Consider the following 16262-nt stretch of genomic DNA (forward strand, 5'->3'; position numbering starts at 1 on the left):
CCCCAGTAGCTAGGACTACAGGTACACACCACCATGCCAGGTCATTTTTACATCTCTTAGCTCTCTTTTTAAAAAACGATCGAACTCTATTCCTGATCCAGTTAGGATAATTTACAACAGATAATCACTATGTCATCAGTCGTTAGGGTGAGATATTTATTATTCATTTGTTTTCTTGAGATACTTGATTCAAAGATGTTTATGATTAATTTGTTTTCTTAATTCTGTTGCAAAAAAAGGAAAAAGAAAAAAAAAAGCATTTGCTTAAAAGCTACCTCAAAAGTTCTCCTACCAAACATGATTTGGCAATCTTTGGCATGATTAGTATGATGGCAGTAGGAGCTTTGTTTAATAAGCAAACATGATGAAAAGTCCAAAAGGTGCATGCAAAAGATCAGAAGGAAGATATGCAAAAGATCAGAAGAGGGTCCTGAGACCCTCTGGCCAACTGTTATTTCTTCTGATGCCTTTCCTGCTTCTTAAACAAGCCTTAAGACAGCTTCTCTGTTCCATTTCTGACCACTACGTGGCACCAGAACTTTGAATTAGGAAATAGAAAAAAGTCTGCTTAACTAGTCTTCATATGATTTGCTGTGAATCTTTAATCAATGCCTCGTGAAAATAATTCATTTATTTTTTTCAGTGATTTGGAATATGGTGGCTCTCTGCCATTTGTTGTGTTTTTTTTTTTTTTTTTTTTTTTCTTTTTTTTTTTTTTTTTCTTTTGAGACAGAGTCTTGCTCTATTGCCCAGGCTGGAGTACAGTGGCACAATGTTGACTCACTGCAGCCTCCACTTCCTGGGTTCAAGAAATTCTCCTGCATCAGCCTCCTTAGTAGCTGGGACTATAGGTATGCACCACCATGCCCAGCTAATTTTTTTGTATTTTTAGTAGAGATAGGATTTTACCATGTTGGCCAGGCTGGTATCAAACTCCTGACCTCAGGTGATCTGCCTGCCTCGGCCTCCCAAAGTGCTGGGATTATCGGCATTAGCCACCATGTTCAGCCCCATTTGTTGTTTCTTATGGTCTGTGCTATGTGGAAAAGCAGGTTAAAAAACATGCAAATCACTCTTGCCCACTACTGTGATCCCCTGGTTGGCTCTAGATTTAGCAGCTTTTCTTTGTGCCACAGCAGCCTCCAGCAGCAGCAGGGACACATCTGGACTTCATACTGTCAGACTCTTCTGCAAGCTTAAATGGATCTGTGATTATATCCTGTCAAAAGGCAAACCAAAATGAAAGGACAAGTTAAAGGTGTTTTGATGTACCCAAACACTAATATTTCTGTTTGACTTAGGTTGACTTACACAGAACAGAGATAAAATTTTACAATTCCATGGGGTCCTGGGAGAAACATCAGTCATTCTGCCATAAAGGCACTTGCTTCCTGAAGCTTCTAATGAAATTATTACCACTCTCAAGGTAAACTTCACTTAAAGCTTTTTTTTTTTTTTTTTGACGGAGTCTCGCTCTGTCGCCCGGGCTGGAGTGCAGTGGCCAGATCTCAGCTCACTGCAAGCTCCGCCTCCCGGGTTTACACCATTCTCCTGCCTCAGCCTTCCGAGTAGCTGGGACTACAGGCGCCCGCCACCTTGCCCGGCTAGTTTTTTGTATTTTTTAGTAGAGACGGGGTTTCACCATGTTAGCCAGGATGGTCTCGATCTCCTGACCTCGTGATCCGCCCGTCTTGGCCTCCCAAAGTGCTGGGATTACAGGCTTGAGCCACCGCGCCTGGCCCCACTTAAAGCTTCTTAAAGATGGTCCCTATTGGGCAGAGCATTGATTTTTGCTCAGTTGATTTTGTTTTGTGGGATTGTCATTTGCATGTGCCTTTTAAACCTCTTTGGGACTGAGATACAGAAATGCTAAAACTTCTTCTCTTCCCTTATTCTAATCTCCAGAAACATTTATACCAAACAGGAAACTGAGCCCCAGATATAGGGCTGTCACTAGCAATTGCTGATGCTCAGATGAAATTGCCAACAATGGCCAGACAGATCTCAGAGGAGAGTAAGACAAGACTGCTGTATTTATTTAAAAGATAAGACTGCTGTATTTATTTTTCTTCCTTTCACCTCCAAATGAGATACTTTTAACAATAGCACCAGTGGGGCCAGAGAAAAGCCAGGTACAGAGATAAGAAATCAAGAGCATGGGGGCTGAGCACGGTGGCTTATGCCTGAAATCCCAGCATTTGGGGAGGCCGAGGCAGGTAGATCCCCTGAGGCCAGGAGTTCGAGACCAGCCTGGGCAATATGGCAAAATCCCATCTCTAATAAAAATACAAAAAGTTGCTGGGTGTGGTGGCACATGCCTGTATTCTCAGCTACTCAGGAGGCTGAGGCAAGAGAATCGCTCAAACCTAGGAGGTGGAGGTTGCAGTGAGCTGAGATGACACCACTACACTCCAACCTGGGTGACAGAGTGAGCCTCCATCTCAAAAAAAAAAAAAAAAAAAAAAAAAAAGCATGAACATACCACTTTAAGTAATGGTAATGAATTCATTATAACATAAATTTACAGTCCTACTACTTATTGCTGGTCACCGCAAATAGAGGGGTGTACAAGGCAGGCACAGACTCTACATTCATGAAACTGATAGACTAGTGGACCATTCCCTTTACTAAAGTGACTGACTTCCTGCTGAACTTGGTCTCTCTGTCCCTCAGTGTCTTCCTTTCCGAAATGAAGAGGTCTGTCTGCATCTGGTGAGATGAGCATCTGGCAGGGGATCTCCAAGCCTGGAAGAAGGCCAGCTCTGCTGGTTGCTACTGCTAGGACTTCACGTCAATTGCATTTCCACCTCTCAGTATACTGGAACTCCTGCTTGAAAGGGTTTGCCCTGGCCTGGTGCGGTGGCTCATGTACTCTGGGAGTAATCCCAGCACTCTGGGAGGCCAAGGCAGCAGATCACCTGAGGTCAGGAGTTCGAGACCAGCCTGGCCAACATGGTGAAACCCCGTCTCTACTGAAAATACAAAAATTAGTTGGGCATGGTGGCTACTTGGGAGGCTGAGGCAGGAGAATCGCTTGAACCCTCTTCTTCCCACTCAACGATCTATCTACCAGCAGAAGATGGTGATATCAATTTCACTTCTAACTGCATGCTTCTAGTTCAAAAAGATCTCAAGACTTGAAGGAAATGAAAGGTGGGGTGCCCAGGTAAGCAGTCCTTTCCTGCACCAACATCCTGTGATTCTATGAAAAGTTTAACTATGGAGAGACAGAGCAGCACACTGGCTTAGAGTGTCAGCTCGAGAATCAGATGTGGGTGCAAATTCACCACTTTCTAGCTGTATGACTTTGGATTTGTAAATGAATCTTTCGGAGCCTCAGTCTCTCCATCTGTCAAATGAAGATAATAAGGGTTATTGTGAGGACTAAATGACAGGGTGCCTTAAACATAATAACTATTCAATAAAAGTTAATTCCTCTATATTACTGCTATGGTTGTTAATGCTTTTACTACCATTACTACTAAGACAGTCCATAGCCCTAATCCTGTTAGCATCATTTCAGATGCTGCAGTGTTTTGTTGGTTTTTTGTTTTTGAGAGGGAGTCTCCCTTTATGGCCAAGGCTGGAGTACAGTGGCATGATATTGGCTCACTGCAACCTCTGCCTCCCAGGTTCAAATGATTCTCCTGCCTCAGCCTCCTGAAAAGCTGAGACTACAGGCACCCACCACCACACCCAGCTAATTCTTGTATTTTTAGTAGAGAGGGGGTTTCACCATGTTGGACAGGCTGCTCTTGAACTCCTGACCTCAAGTGATCCACCGGCCTCAACCTCCCAAAGTGCTGGGATTACAGGCTGAAGCGACTGTGCCCAGCCAGATGCTGCAGTGTTTTAACAGTGTTAATTGTTTTAATGGCAAAATACACTTTGCATATCAGGATTGAAAAGAAGATGAAGAAAAGAAAATGCAGAAGGACTTTCAAGACGTTAAGTACATGCAATACCCTGCATGCCACCTGCATGTACTGTCTGTACTCCAGCGTTTATCATAAAGGTCTTCCGTTTAAAAAAAAAAAAAAAAAGATAAGAATGTCCTTCCCTAAGAGCACAAGGTTATATTCCTAGGTCACACAGCTGTTTCATTTATTAAACTCTTCCTTCAGTGTCACTTATTCCCATTTCAAAAACTTGAAACTGACCTAAAGACATTGGCACATCTGCAGGCTGAAATAAATTGAAGCAGAAAGGAGACCTTATGTTGGGATAAACCAGTTCAAATATGTGGAATTTTACAATTTATATCTAAGGTCAAGAACCTCCTGTACATGCGTTGCATGCACACTGGGAGGGAGAACAAGGGCAGCTACACTGAAAGAAAATGGTCATCTGCAGAAGCACTCATTTAATTCCTTTTTTAAAAAAAATAGCCAGAGTGGCCGGGCACAGTGGCTCACACCTGTCATCCCAGCACTTTGGGAGGTCGAGGCAGGCAGACTGCCTGAGCTCAGGAGTACACGACCAGCCTGGGCAACATGGTGGAACCTCGTCTCTACTAAAATACAAAAAATGAGCCGGGCGTGGAGGCATGTGCCTGTAGTCCCAGCTACTCAGGAAGCTGAGGCAGGAGAATTGCTTGAACCCAGGAGGCGGAGGAGTGAGCCAAGATCGTGCCACTGCACTTCAGCCTGGGTGACAGAGCGAGACTCTGTCTCAAAAAAAAAAAAAAAAATTAGCCAGAGTACACTGAAAATGCTGTAGCTTGAGGAAAAACCCTCTTTACTTGTAAGCATTATCTCCTGATAGCTTTTTTTTTTTTTTTTTTGAGACATAGTCTCGCTCTGTTGCCCAGGCTGGAGTGCAGTGGCGCGATCTCGGCTCACTGCAAGCTCCCCATCCTGGGTTCATGCCATTCTCCTGCCTCAGTCTCCTGAGTAGCTGGGACTACAGGCGTCAGCCACCACACTCGGCTAATTTTTTGTATTTTTAGTAGAGACGGGGTTTCACCATGTTAGCCAGGATGGTCTCGATCGCCTGACCTCGTGATCCACCCGCCTTGGCCTCCCAAATTGTTGGGATTATAAGCATGAGCCACCACGCCTGGCCTTCTGATAGCTTTTATAACCAGTATTTAGGAAACCAGGTTTTAGAAGAATTAGAATGATAAAAACCTTTCAAAATAAATACTGATTCTCATCAGCAGGTTTTCTTATCAATGAACTCTCAGGAGTTTCAAAATATCAGTGACGTATTTTTGAAATGTTTAATGAATTGAATACTCAAAAGCCAGATCTCTCTGCTTTCCAAAGTATCACCTTCTTCGAACAACAGAAGAGTCATAACAGCAGAGTGCTGAATAATTTAATAAAGCAAAGAGAGTAAATCACTCTTCAGCTCTACAGGTGGCTTGTATACTGAGCTTGGGTTAGATTCATGCTGGTAATATTGGCTGCAGGTTTTGGGGTCCAGGATTCTTATATTTTAGGTTCAATTAACCTTCACCAACTACAAATATACCATTTTTGAAAGTGATTTCTCAAAAAGCTTTGTGCTTTTTGTTTTGTTTTGTTTTTTTGAGGCAGGATCTTGCTCTGTTGCCCAGCCTGGGGTGCAGTATTGCAATCACGGCTCACTCCAACCTCCACATCCCAGGCTCAAAACGATCCTCCTGCCTCAGCCTCCCAAGTAACTGGGATTATAGGCACTTGCCACCATGCCCAGCTAATTTTTGTATTTTTAGTAGAGACACAATTTCAGCATGTTGGTCAGCCTGCTCTTGACGTTCTGACCTCAAGTGGTCTGCCAGCCTCAGCCTCCCAAAGTGCTGAGATTGACTGGGCACAGTGGCTCATGCCTGTAATCCCAGCACTTTGGGAGGCCAAGGCAGGTGGATTGCCTAAGGTCAGGAGTTTGAGACCAGCCTGACCAACATGGTAAAACCCCATCTCTACGAAAAACACAAAAATTAGCCAGGCATGATGGTGCACACCTGTAATCCCACCTACTTGGGAGGCTGAGGCAGGAGAATCGCTTGAACCCAGGAGGCGGAGGTTGCAGTGAGCCAAGACTGTGCCATTGCACTCCAGCCTGGGCAACAAGAGCGAAGCTCGGTCTCCAAAAAAAAAAAAAAAAAAAAAAAAGCTAGTATTGTTTTGTTGTTGTTGTTTGTTTTTGTTTTTTTGAGATGGAGTTGCGCTCTTGTTGCCCAGGCTGGGCAACCTAGGTGGGTGGATCACCTGGTGGCATGAGCCACCACGCCTGGCAAAGTTAGTATTACTGTAACAATGGTTTGTAACTCTACTTTTTGTTTTCCACATGATTTAAGAGACCAGTGCATTTAAAATAATTACTAGTTTATATTTTGGGGGCACAAAATGAATAAAGACATAATTTTGTGATATCAAGAACTAGAAAGACCTGGGTATGATAGTTCATGCCTATAATCCCAGCACTTTGGGAGGCCAAGGCTGGTGGATCATCTGATGTTAGGAGTTCGAGACCAGGCTGGCCAACATGGTGAAACCCCACCTCTACTAAAAATACAAAAAATTAGCTAGGCATGGTGGCTGGCACCTGTAATCCCAGCTACTTGTGAGGCTGGGGCAGGAGAATCACTTGAACCCAGGAGGTGGCGGCTGCAGTGAGCCAAGATTGTGCCACTGCAGTCCAGCCTGGGTGATAGAGTAAAATTCTGTTAAAAAAAAAAAAAACTAAACAGTTGAGAACAAGCTTTAAAGGAGCAGAATTTTAGTATGTTATTGAAGTTAAGTTGTATAAATTCAAATTAGGCTGTCATAACTGTAGGATGTTAAATATTGTCAACGAAAAGAGTCAAACTCTAAAATACTTGGAAAGATTTTTTTCTGAGCCAAATAAGTGACCAGTGGCCTGTGACACAGCCCTCAGGAGATCTGCAAACATGTGCCCAAAGTGGTCACCCTATAACCACTTTGGTTTTATCCATTTTAGAGAGATATAAAACATCAATCAATACATATAATATGTACATTGGTTCAGGCCAGAAACGTGGGACAACTGGAAGTGAGGGCTTCCAGGTCATAGGCAGATTCAAAGATTTTGTGACTGGCAATTGGTTGAGTTATAATCCAGAGACCTGGGATCAATAGAAGGGAGTGTCTAGTTATGATAAGAGGTTGTGTAGGCCAAGGTTTTATCATGCAGATGAAGCCTCCAGGTAGCAGGCTTTGGAGAGAATAGATTGTAAATGTTTCTTATCAGATTTAAAGAGTCCGTTCTATCAGTCGTAAGATAATGCTGGTCAGCAGTGTCTGAATTCCAAAAGGGAGGAGGGAATAACGAGGCATGTCCAACTTCTCTTTCCCTTCATGACCTGAACTACTTTTTCAGGTTAACTTTGGAATGCCTTTGGCCAACAGAAGGGGTCCATTCAGATGGTTGGGGGTTTCAAATTTTATTTTTGATTTACTTTCTCCTCATTCTGGCCTAGATTTGTCAGAGGCAACATCAGCGGTCACCAAACTTTTATTTTATCTCATTGTGTTGCTGGGGTGGCATGGCTGCCTTCCCTGGGTTCATCCTGTCCCTTGGTGGGACCCCTATGGTCAAGGGGCTTAGAGCCAAAAGACATATAGCGAATTTGAAAGTTCTAGGCCAGGCCAGGTGTGGCGGTTCACGCCTGTAATCCCAGCACTTTGGGAGGCTGAGACAGGTTGATCACCTGAGGTCAGGAGTTTGAGACCAGCCTGACCAACATGGTGAAACCCCGTTTCTACTAAAAATATAAATTAGGGCCAGGCATGGTGGCTCATGCCTGTAATCCCAGCATTTTGGGAGGCTGAGGTCAGGAGTTCGAGACCAGCCTGGCCAATATGGTGAAACCCTGTCTCTACTAAAAAAAAAAATAGGCTGGGTGCGGTGGCTCAAGCCTGTAATCCCAACACTTTGGGAGGCCAAGACGGGCGGATCACGAGGTCAGGAGATCCAGACCATCCTGCCTAACACGGTGAAACCCTGTCTCTACTAAAAAAATACAAAAAACTAGCCGGGCGAGGTGGCAGGCACCTGTAGTCCCAGCTAATGTAGTCCCAGCTACTCGGGAGGCTGAGGCAGGAGAATGGTGTAAACCCGGAAGGCGGAGCTTGCAGTGAGCTGAGATCCGGCCACTGCACTCCAGCCTGGGCGACAGAGTGAGACTCCGTCTCAAAATAAATAAATACATAAATACATAAATAAATAATAAATAATAAATAAAAATTAGCCGGGTGTGGTGGCAGGCACCTGTAGTCCCATCTACTCTGGAGGCTAAGGCAGAAGAATCGCTTGAACTGAGGAGGTGGAGGTTGCAGTGAGCCGAGATCGCACCATTGCACTCTAGCCTGGGCAACAGAGCTAGACTCCATCACGAAAAAAAAAAAAGAAAAAAAAATTAGCTGGGCATGGTGGCACATGCCTGTAATCACAGCTACTCAGGAGGCTGCTTGAACCTGTGAGGGAGAGGTTGCAGTGAGACAAGATCACGCCACTGTACCCCAGCCTAGGCGACAGAGCAAGACCCTGTCCCCCAAAAAAAAGAAAGTTCTAGGCCAGATGGGAATGGATGTGGATAGGCATTCATAAACCCTTAAAATTTCTTAATATAAAAGCCAACAAACAAAAAGCCAAAGGTGAGGTTAAAAACTTGACTTATCTTTAACTTCTATGTGTTGCACTACTGTAATTTTGGTTTTTGTTACAGACTTACAGCAATTAACTATACAAAACATAAGCATTGTTAAAACCTTTTAAGCTAAGGAATTTAGAGACTTCTGTTGTGCTACAATGTTTTTTGTGGTCTTTCAGTAATTTGTTCTAAAATTATTTATTTATCTATCTATCTATCTATCTAGAGACAGAGTCTCGCTCTGTTGCCAGGCTGGAGTGCAGTGACACGATCTCGATCTCGTCTCACTGCAACCTCCGCCTCCTGGGCTCAAGCAATTCTCCTGTGTCAGCCTCCCAAGTAGCTGGAACTACAGGCGCATGGCATCATGCCCAGCTAATTTATTTTTTGTATTTTAGTAGAGATGGGGTTTCACCATGTTGCCCAGGCTGGTCTCAAACTCCTGAGCTCAGGCAATCTGCCCACCTTGGCCTCCCAAAGTGCTAAGATTACAGGTGTGAGCCACTGTGCCTGGCCTCTTCTAAAATTTTAAAAAATATTTATGTTATCTGCATAAATCTCGTAACTCAGAGTATTAAACCTAGGAGGCTTTGACATAAGGTACCTTTATATCCTTTCAGTAAGAATTTTCTTTTCATTCTACGGGAAGCAGGAAATTCTTTATGGTTGGGATGGATGAAAAGGTGCCACACACATAATAACCCAGGAGACAGAGTCCCTTATTTTACCAGCTGTTTAGGCATCTGTGTGCCCATTTTTGATTTGGAGGGTCTGAACTAATCCTCTCAAAACTGGCCCTTAGAGTCTCACACACCTACCTCTTCTGTGATAGGTCCCTGGGCCTAGAGAAGGGTGCTTATATAATTTTAGCAGCAAGGAATTTGCAGTGAAAAGCAGATTAGGACCAGTGCGATTCCAAATAGGAATTCTCTAGCCTTAGAATACCATGATGCTGGTTTCCTTGGAAGTAAAAGAAGGAGATATAAATAACATTAATAATATGACAGTCAGAAGAGTATTCGTGTATCAGAACATAAAAAGGAATCTATTCCATTTAGGTCACAAACTAAAAACATGAAGAAAGATTATAACCTGGTTTATCTTTAGAGGGTTATTGTAGCCAATAAATAATTAATGATTCAATATGCATTCAAAAACAAAAGTCCAGGCTGGAAATCTAGTAACAAGTATTATAGTTTTCCTTTGAAACCATTTCTCTCTCTAGCCTTTTTTTTTTTTTTTGAGACAGAATCTCACTCTATTGCCCAGGCTGAAGTGCAGTGGTTTGCCCTCCACCTCCCTGAGCTCAAGCAATCCTCCCATTCCAGCCTCTTGAGTAGCTGGAATTACCAGCATGCACCACCATACCCAGCTAATTTTTTGTATTTTTGGTAGAGATGGGGTTTCAACATGTTGCCCAGGCTGGTCTCAAACTCCTGGGCTCAAGTAATCTGCCTGTCTCAGCCTTCCAAAGTGCTGGGATTATGAGTGTGAACTTCTGCACCCAGCTCGTCCTTTTATACTAAAGACAGATTATAGTAAGGCCACTTTGTGTGCTAAATAAATTTTAGGCTTCTTATACTTTGCCTGATCATTTGCATAAAGTCCAGCAAGAATTTGGCCATATAGGCCCTTTTCAAGTTGGCTTTGCTGGAACTTTACCTAAAAATGTTATTCCAGTCAAAACCTTGGTAAAATAACCAAGTGTCTCCAATTGTCCTGTTTTGAAAGAAAAGACTCTTACTAAATTTATGCAAATAACTGTATTATTATAAAATCAGAATACTCACGAAAGGTTTCTGAATTTTGGAGAACTTGTTTTTTTTTTTTTTGAGACGGAGTCTTGCTCTGTCGCCCGGGCTGGAGTGCAGTGGCCGGATCTCAGCTCACTGCAAGCTCCGCCTCCCGGGTTTACGCCATTCTCCTGCCTCAGCCTCCGGAGTAGCTGGGACTACAGGCGCCCGCCACCTCGCCCGGCTAGTTTTTTTTTGTATTTTTAGTAGAGACGGGGTTTCACCGTGTTAGCCAGGATGGTCTGGATCTCCTGACCTCGTGATCCGCCCGTCTCAGCCTCCCAAAGTGCTGGGATTACAGGCTTGAGCCACCGCGCCCGGCTGAGAACTTGTTAAAGTAGGTAGAATAGCTAGTCAGGCGTGAGCAGGGCAGGAGAGGGCTCCCCCCACCGACTCCACCAGGAATGTCAGGCCAGCATTAAGTGATGATCAGGTGGGGTTGTTAACTGTCTCTGGAAAATCACAGTTGGTCGCAGACAGCAGCAGGGAAAGGAAGTCTCGCAATAAACAGAAACACCTGAAACTGGTGATCGGCAGCTTCCCAATAAGATCTCAGGAGTTGGGCAAGTGGGCTCAAGCATGCATATTAAGAGGCAAAATGGTAGTGTTTAACTGGTATATAACCTTCTAACAACATTTGACCAGTAAGAGAAGCGTGCCTCAAGAGAGTATGCATACTGGCCGGGCACAGTGGCTGACGCCTGTAATCCCAGCACTTTGGGAGACTGAGGCAGGTGGGTCACCTGAGGTCAGGAATTCAAGACCAGCCTGGCCAACATGGCGAAACCCCATCTCTACTAAAAAATGCAAAAATTATCCGGGCGTGGTGGTGGGTGCCTGTAATTCCAGCTAATCGGGAGGCTGAGGCAGGGAGAATTGCTTGAACCCAGGAGGCAGAGGTTGCAGTGAACCAAGATCGCACCACTGCACTCCAGCCTGGGTGAAAGAGAGACTCCGTCTCAAAAATAAATAAATAAAATAAAATAGTTCTCTGAGGTAGTGAAAGCCAGACAAACCTTTAACTCTAAAGCAGAACAGCTTCCAGATGTTGGCAACTTCTCTCCAATTGGTCTGATCAGAAAATCTTGAGCAAATCGTGAATTCTTCAAGATAGCTGCTGTTTCTTCATCCACTTCAACAATTTCACCTTCCTAAACAGTAGCATAAAAAAACATATACTAAGAGTTGCAACTTTAGTCTCAATAGAAGAAAAATGCCCAGAAGTACCGTTTTCTCCACATCCTCACCAGCACTAATCCTTACACACTGTTGGTGGGAATTTAAATTAGTACAGCCATTACGGAAAACAGTATGGAGATTCCTCAAAAAATTAAAAATAGAACTACTATATGACCCAGCAATCCCCCTACTGGGTATATATCTTTAAAAAAATGAAATTGGCCAGGCACAGTAGCTCATGCCTGTAATCCCAGCACTTTGGGAGGCTGAAGCGGGTCAGGATCATGAGGTCAGGAGTTCGAGACCAGCCTAGCCAATATGATGAAACCCCATCTCTACTAAAAATATTAAAAAATTAGCCGGTTATGGTGGCATGTGCCTGTAATCCAAGCTATTCAGGAGGCTGAGGCAGTAGAATCTCTTGAACCCAGGAGGCGGAGGTTATAGTGAGCTGAGATCACACCACTTCTTTCCAGCCTGGGCAACAGAGTGATCTCAAAAAAAAAAAAAAAAGAAAAAAGAAAAAGAAAATGAAATCAGTATGTCAAGGAAATATCTGCACTCCTAATATCTGCACAACTAACGTTGACTGTTGACTGCAGCATTAATCACAATAACCAAGATATGGAATCAACCTAAGCATCCATCAGTGGATGAATGGATGAGGAAAATGTGGCATATATACACAATGGAATACTATTCAGAAATTAAAAAAGAAGGAAATCCTGTCAGTTGCAGCAACATGCATGGAACTGCAGGTCATTATGTTAAAAGAAATAAGGCAAACACAGAAAGACAAATATCATATGTTCTCACTGATACGTGGAAGCTAAAAAAGTGGATCTCATTAAGATAGAGAGTATACTGATAGCTACCAAAGGCCAGAAAAAGTACAGAATGGGGGAGATAAAGAGAAGTTGATTAATGGTTACAAATATAGGGTTTGATGAAATAAATAAGACCTAGTGTTTGATATATCAGTAAAGTGACTAGTTTACAATAATATGTTGTATATTTCAAAATAGCTAGAAGACAATAATTTGAATGTTTCTAACAAAAAAGACGGGGCCAGGTGTGGTGGCTCACACCTGTAATCCCAGCACTTTGGGAGGCTGAGGTGGATGGATCGCCTGAGGTCAGGATTTCGAGACCAGGCTGACCAACATGGTAAAACCCCATCTCTACTAAAAATACAAAATTAGCCAGGCATGGTGGCACATGCCTGTAATCCCAGCTACTCGGGAGACTGAGGCAGGAGAATTGCTTGAGCCTGGGAGGCGGAGGTTGTGGTGAGCCGAGATCATACCATTGCACTCCAGCCTGGGCAAAAAGAGCAAAACTCCGTCTCAAACAAAAAAAAAAGAAAGAAAGAAAAGACAAATATTGAAGGTGATAGTTATCCCAATTACACTAATTTGATCTTTACAATTATATTAATGTATTAAATTATCATATGAACCCCCCAAAATATCTACATCAATTTAATTATGCATCAATTTAAAAAAAAATGTTAAGTCTTTATGTATAAATAATAACACTGAATGAAAATGGACTCAATTCTCCAATTAAGAGGCATAGTGCTGTGAAAAAGCTTGTGGCAAAGAGGGGTATACAAAGAAGCAGGTTCTGACGTTCACTCTTGACTGAACCCACCTTGTAGAAAATGGAATCACAGATGCTGCCAATTTTGAGCAGTTTTTGCAAGAGAGGATCAAAGTGAATGGAAAAGCTGGGAATCTTGGTGGAGCATTATAACCATCGAAAGGAACAAGAGCAAGATCACTGTGACTTCTGAGGTAGCTTTTCCAAAAGGTATTTGAAATATCTCACCAAAAAATATTTGAAGAATAATCTGTGATTGGTTGTGTGTAGTTGCTAACAGCAAAAAGTTATTATGAATGAAGTTACTTCTAAATTAACCTGGACAAAGAAGAGGAGGAAGGTGAATATAAAAATTTATTTATCTGGAATATTTTGTATGAGTTCTTGAATAAAACTTGGGAACCTCCACCCCCAAAAAAGGAATAGAGTGGCTGAATGCATACAAAAATCGTACCCAATTATATGCTGCCTACAAGAAACCTACTTTATAAAAATACTGAAAGTGAAGGGGTGGAAAAAAGACATTCCAAGCAACTGGAAACCAAAAAAGAACAGGAGCGGCTATACTTATATCAGATAAAATAGACTATGAATCAAGGCTGTCAAAAAATGCAAAGAAGGTCACTATATAATGATAAAGGGGTCCATTCAGCAAGAGGATATAAGTATCTATGCACCCAACATTGGAACTCCGAAGTATGTAAAGCAAACATTAATAGATCTAAAAGAAGAAATATACTGTAATGCAATAGTAGTGGGGGACTTTAACACCACACTTCACTCTCAGTAAGACAGATCATCCAGGCAGAAAATAATAAACATTAAACTATATACTAGCTCAAATAGGCCTAGCTGACATTTACAGAACATTTTCACCCAACTGCTGCAGAATAGACATTGTGCTCAATAGCACATAGAACATTCTCCAGCATAGACTATATCTTAGGCCACAAAACAAGTCTTAACAAATAAGAATAACAAATAAGAATAAGTGTCTTTCTCACCACAATGGAGTAAAATTAGAAATCAATAACAAGAACCTTGGAAAATACACAAACACATGGAAATTAAACAACATGCTACTGAATAACCAATGGGTCCATGAAGAAATTAGGAGAAACATTTAAAATTTCTTGAAACAAATGAAAATGGAAATACAACATGCAAAAATCTATGGGATACAGCAGAAGCAGCGCTAAGAGGAAAGTTTATAGCAATAAATGCCTATATCAAAAAAGTAGAAAGATTTCAAATAAGACCAGGTGTGGTGGCCCACGCCTGTAATCTCAGCACTTTGGGAAGCCAAGGCAGGTGGATTGCTTGAGCCCAGGAGTTCAAGGGCAGCCTGGGCAACATGGTGAAAGCCTGTCTCTACAGAAAATACAAAAATCAGCCAGGGCTGGTAGCCTGTAGTCCCAGCTGCTTCGGATGCTGAGGTAGGAGGATCGCCTGAGCCCAGGAGGTCAAAGCTGCCATGAACCGTGATTGCACCACTGCACTCCAGTCCAGGTGACAGAGTGAGACCCTGAGAAAGAAAGAAAAAGAAAAAGGAAGGAAGGGCAGGGCGCGGTGGCTCACACCTGTAATCCCAGCACTTTGGGAGGCTGAGGTGGGCAGATCACAAGGTCAGGAGTTCAAGACCAACCTGGACAATATGGTGAAACCCCATCTCTACTAAAAATAATTAAAAAAAAAAATAGCCAGGTGTGGTGGTGCATGCCTGTAATCCCACCTACTTGGAAGGCTGAGGCAGGAGAATCTCTTGAACCTGGGAGATGGAGGTTGCAGTGAGCCGAGATTGTGCCACTGCACTCCAGCTTGGGCGACAGAGCAAGATTCTGCCTCAAAAAAAAAAAAAAAAAAAAAAGAGAAAGAAAAGAAAAAAGAAAATTGCTAAAAGAGTAGACTTTAAGTGGTCTCATCACAAATAAATGGTGAATATGTGAGGTAATGCATTTTAATTTTCTTGATTTAGTCATTCCATAATGTACACGTATGTCAAAACATCCTGTTGTACATCATAAATATATATATATATATACAATTTTTAAAATTTGTCCATTAAAAAAATAAATACTTATTCAACATAGTGTTGGAAGTTCTGGCTAGGGCAATCAGGCAAGAGAAAGAAATAAAGGGTATCCAGTTAGGAAAAGAAGAAGTCAAATTGTCCCTGTTTGCAGATGACATGATTGTATATTTAGAAAACCCCATTGTCTCAGCCCAAAATCTCCTTAAGCTGATAAGCAACTTCAGCAAAGTCTCAGGATACAACATTAATGTGCAAAAATCACAAGCATTCTTATACACCAGTAACAGACAAACAGAGAGCCAAATCATGAATGAACTTCCATTCACAATTGCTTCGGAGAGAATAAAATACCTAGGAATCCAACTTACAAGGGATGTGAAGGACCTCTTCAAGGAGAACTACAAACCACTGCTCAGTGAAATAAAAGAGGACACTAACAAATGGAAGAACATACCATGCTCATGGATAGGAAGAATCAATATCGTGAAAATGGCCATACTGCCCAAAGTTATTTATAGATTCAATGCCATCCCCATCAAGCTACCAATGAGTTTCTTCACAGAATTGGAAAAAACGGCTTTAAAGTTCATATGGAACCAAAAAAGAGCCTGCATTGCCAAGACAATCCTAAGTCAAAAGAACAAAGCTGGAGGCATCACGCTACCTGACTTCAAACTATACTACAAGGCTACAGTAACCAAACAGCATGGTACTGGTACCAAAACAGAGATATAGACCAATGGAACAGAACAGAGTCCTCAGAAATAATACCACACATCTACAGCCATCCGATCTTTGACAAACCTGAGAGAAACAAGAAATGGGGAAAGGACTCCCTATTTAATAAATGGTGCTGGGAAAATTGGCTAGCCATAAGTAGAAAGCTGAAACTGGATCCTTTCCTTACTCCTTATACGAAAATTAATTCAAGATGGATTAGAGACTTAAATGTTAGACCTAATACCATAAAAACCCTAGAAGAAAACCTAGGTGGTACCATTCAGGACATAGGCATGGGCAAGGACTTCATGTCTAAAACACCAAAAGCAATGGCAGC

At 42.4% G+C, this 16262-nt stretch overlaps 1 protein-coding gene across 1 annotated transcript in view; it reads right to left on the minus strand.

Annotated features, from left to right (window-relative positions):
• Nucleotides 1–721: 721 nt before the first annotated feature.
• AS3MT (arsenite methyltransferase) overlaps nucleotides 722–16262 on the minus strand; it is a 35734-nt gene continuing 20193 nt past the window's right edge. The window contains exons 10-11 of the mRNA XM_023206527.2: nucleotides 11409–11543; nucleotides 722–1219 (exon numbers count right to left, since the gene is read on the minus strand). Of these exons, the coding sequence (XP_023062295.1) occupies nucleotides 1112–1219; nucleotides 11409–11543 (243 nt within the window). The 3' untranslated portion in view covers nucleotides 722–1111. The remainder of the gene's footprint in view (nucleotides 1220–11408; nucleotides 11544–16262) is intronic.

This window comes from Piliocolobus tephrosceles, chromosome 9 (assembly GCF_002776525.5).
Source record: "Piliocolobus tephrosceles isolate RC106 chromosome 9, ASM277652v3, whole genome shotgun sequence".
Taxonomy (NCBI): domain Eukaryota; kingdom Metazoa; phylum Chordata; class Mammalia; order Primates; family Cercopithecidae; genus Piliocolobus; species Piliocolobus tephrosceles.